At 40.6% G+C, this 2,187-nt stretch overlaps 1 protein-coding gene across 1 annotated transcript; it reads right to left on the reverse strand.

Annotated features, from left to right (window-relative positions):
- Nucleotides 1-402: 402 nt before the first annotated feature.
- LOC127080063 (uncharacterized) lies at nt 403-1,572 on the reverse strand. Its single transcript, XM_051020394.1, has 2 exons — nt 932-1,572; nt 403-877 (listed from the first exon to the last, which is right to left on the reverse strand). Exons 1-2 carry the CDS (start codon nt 1,570-1,572, stop codon nt 403-405), a joined length of 1,116 nt encoding a protein of 371 aa, XP_050876351.1.
- Between the last annotated feature and the right edge of the window lie 615 nt (nt 1,573-2,187).

Below are 2,187 nucleotides of genomic sequence, written 5' to 3' on the forward strand. Positions count from 1 at the left end.
TTTTGGCTAAAACAAACAACAAATCACACGTTCACAAGAAATCAATCAGAGCATCAGTTCAGCAGCAGAAAAAACATACACACATGACTAGAACAACTAGTAAACATCAAGACACACAAGTGCTTGTACTCTCCCTCAAGTCCATGCAACTTCCTAGAACACAACAACCCCCCTTAATCCAGTCCACAACAAGCAACAACCACACTGCTTCACACAAACATAACACATAGAATTCTCCCCTTGTACCAAACAAATAAACACCAGAATTCTCCCCAGCAACTCATATTTTATGCAGGATAGCATACTTGATAGTCAACTTCCCAGTAGGAAGATGCTTTTTAAAAGGCCAAACCTTCACATGCTTAGCTGTAATCTCCCTACAGACCTGATTGTCTGTAACCTCTAATTCTCCTGCACCCTCATTATTTCTGCCAGAAAAGTATTAATAACAGTAGGAGATAATGTTATACACTTACCCCTCATATACACCTTGCAGAACTCCTTGTTGTTCTTATCAGAAATATCCTCAGGAATATTAACAATAAATTCCTTGACTAAACCTTCGTAGCATTGAGAGAACCCAACAACAGTCTTCAAAAGCCCAGCAGCTTGTATCAGGTCCATGACCTCCTTGACATTAGCAACATCTTTTCCCAATTTCCTTTCCACATCTACCCTTCTCTGAATCACAAATTTCCACTTAGCAGCTCCATCCTCAAGATGGAAGGAGATGTTATCCAAATGAACAACAGGTACTTTAATTGGAGACTTCCTAACCGTAGTTTTCTTCGCATGCGAGATGTCAGGGACATCTTCCTCAACATCCTCTTCAGGCTCAAGATCATCTCTGACCTTCCTCTTCTTTATTTCAACCTTGCTTCATGGGTTGGAGGGACCAATGACAGCAGTCTTCTTAACTTCTCTAGCTGACATAAGTTCAGCCACATATTTTCCTTTACGAGTCATCATGCGTTTAGCCACACTTGGCTTTATGTGATGAATCAAGCTTTCCTCTTGATCATCAGAGCTACCATCCTCTAGATCAATCACAACATTTGCATTATCATGCTTCTCAGAGTGGGAAGCATTAGCCGTGTTAGAGGCCACCGATTTCCCTTTGTCAGACGCGGTTTGCCCTAGAGAGCGCAACCCTTCAGCAGCCAAGGCCTTTTCAGAATTGGAGGAATCATCACCCTTACCACTAGGTTGTTCAACCTCGGGAGGGGGATACATTTGAGCAAGGGGAGTAGAAACCCCCTTCACAGAGTGACATTCATTAAGAATTGTAGTAACTATGTCTCTTATAACACGATCAGTATAGTGTGTTTCTTCCTTATACTTAGTGATAGAAGTTGAACCAGATGGAATACTAGAGGGATTACCTTGATTGGAACACGCAGAAGCGGAGGCATCAATGGAGATGGGTTGTTTCAAATCAATGTCCGCGGCGGGAATAATAGAGAGATGAGCCACATCCAGAATCTCATCATCAGGGACGCCCATGGGAGGAACACTAAATTTTGGAGTAGACTTAGTATTTTTAGAAGCAGATGTATCTTGATGTTGTGACATTTTGGAGTTTTTCTGGAAAAAGTAAGGTTGCCCTAGCAGAGGTTTGTGGAGAAGGAAAAGGAAGATGGAATAGTTGGAGTAGGTAATGGGGTTATGGGGGTAGCGTGTGAAGTTGGAATAGATGGTATTTCCAATACAAGGTAATGATTTACCATAATGGGGGCACTTTATTTTAGGAAAATAGACTATAATTTGAGTACTTTTTCCACTCCATATTAATTGCTATAAATTTTCATAAATGCAAATCCCTAATCTCCCTCTCAGGAATTCAAATTGATTTGCATCCAAGGCCTTTGTAAAAATATCAGCTAACTGCATCTCAGTAGCAACATGCTCTAAGGCTACAATCTTATCCTCCACAAGTTCTCTAATAAAATGGTGACGGATATCAATATGCTTGGCCCTGCTGTGCTGAATAGGGTTCTTTGAGATGTTTATAGCACTCAGGTTGTCACAGTATAATGTCATGACATCTTGTGTGACATTGTATTCAGTCAGCATTTGTTTCATCCACACCAGTTGAGAACAACTACTTCCAGCTGCTATGTATTCAGCTTCAGCAATAGACAGAGAAACATAATTTTGCTTCTTACTAAACCATGATATTAGATTGTT

Source organism: Lathyrus oleraceus, chromosome 5 (assembly GCF_024323335.1).
Source record: "Lathyrus oleraceus cultivar Zhongwan6 chromosome 5, CAAS_Psat_ZW6_1.0, whole genome shotgun sequence".
In the NCBI taxonomy this organism is placed as follows: domain Eukaryota; kingdom Viridiplantae; phylum Streptophyta; class Magnoliopsida; order Fabales; family Fabaceae; genus Lathyrus; species Lathyrus oleraceus.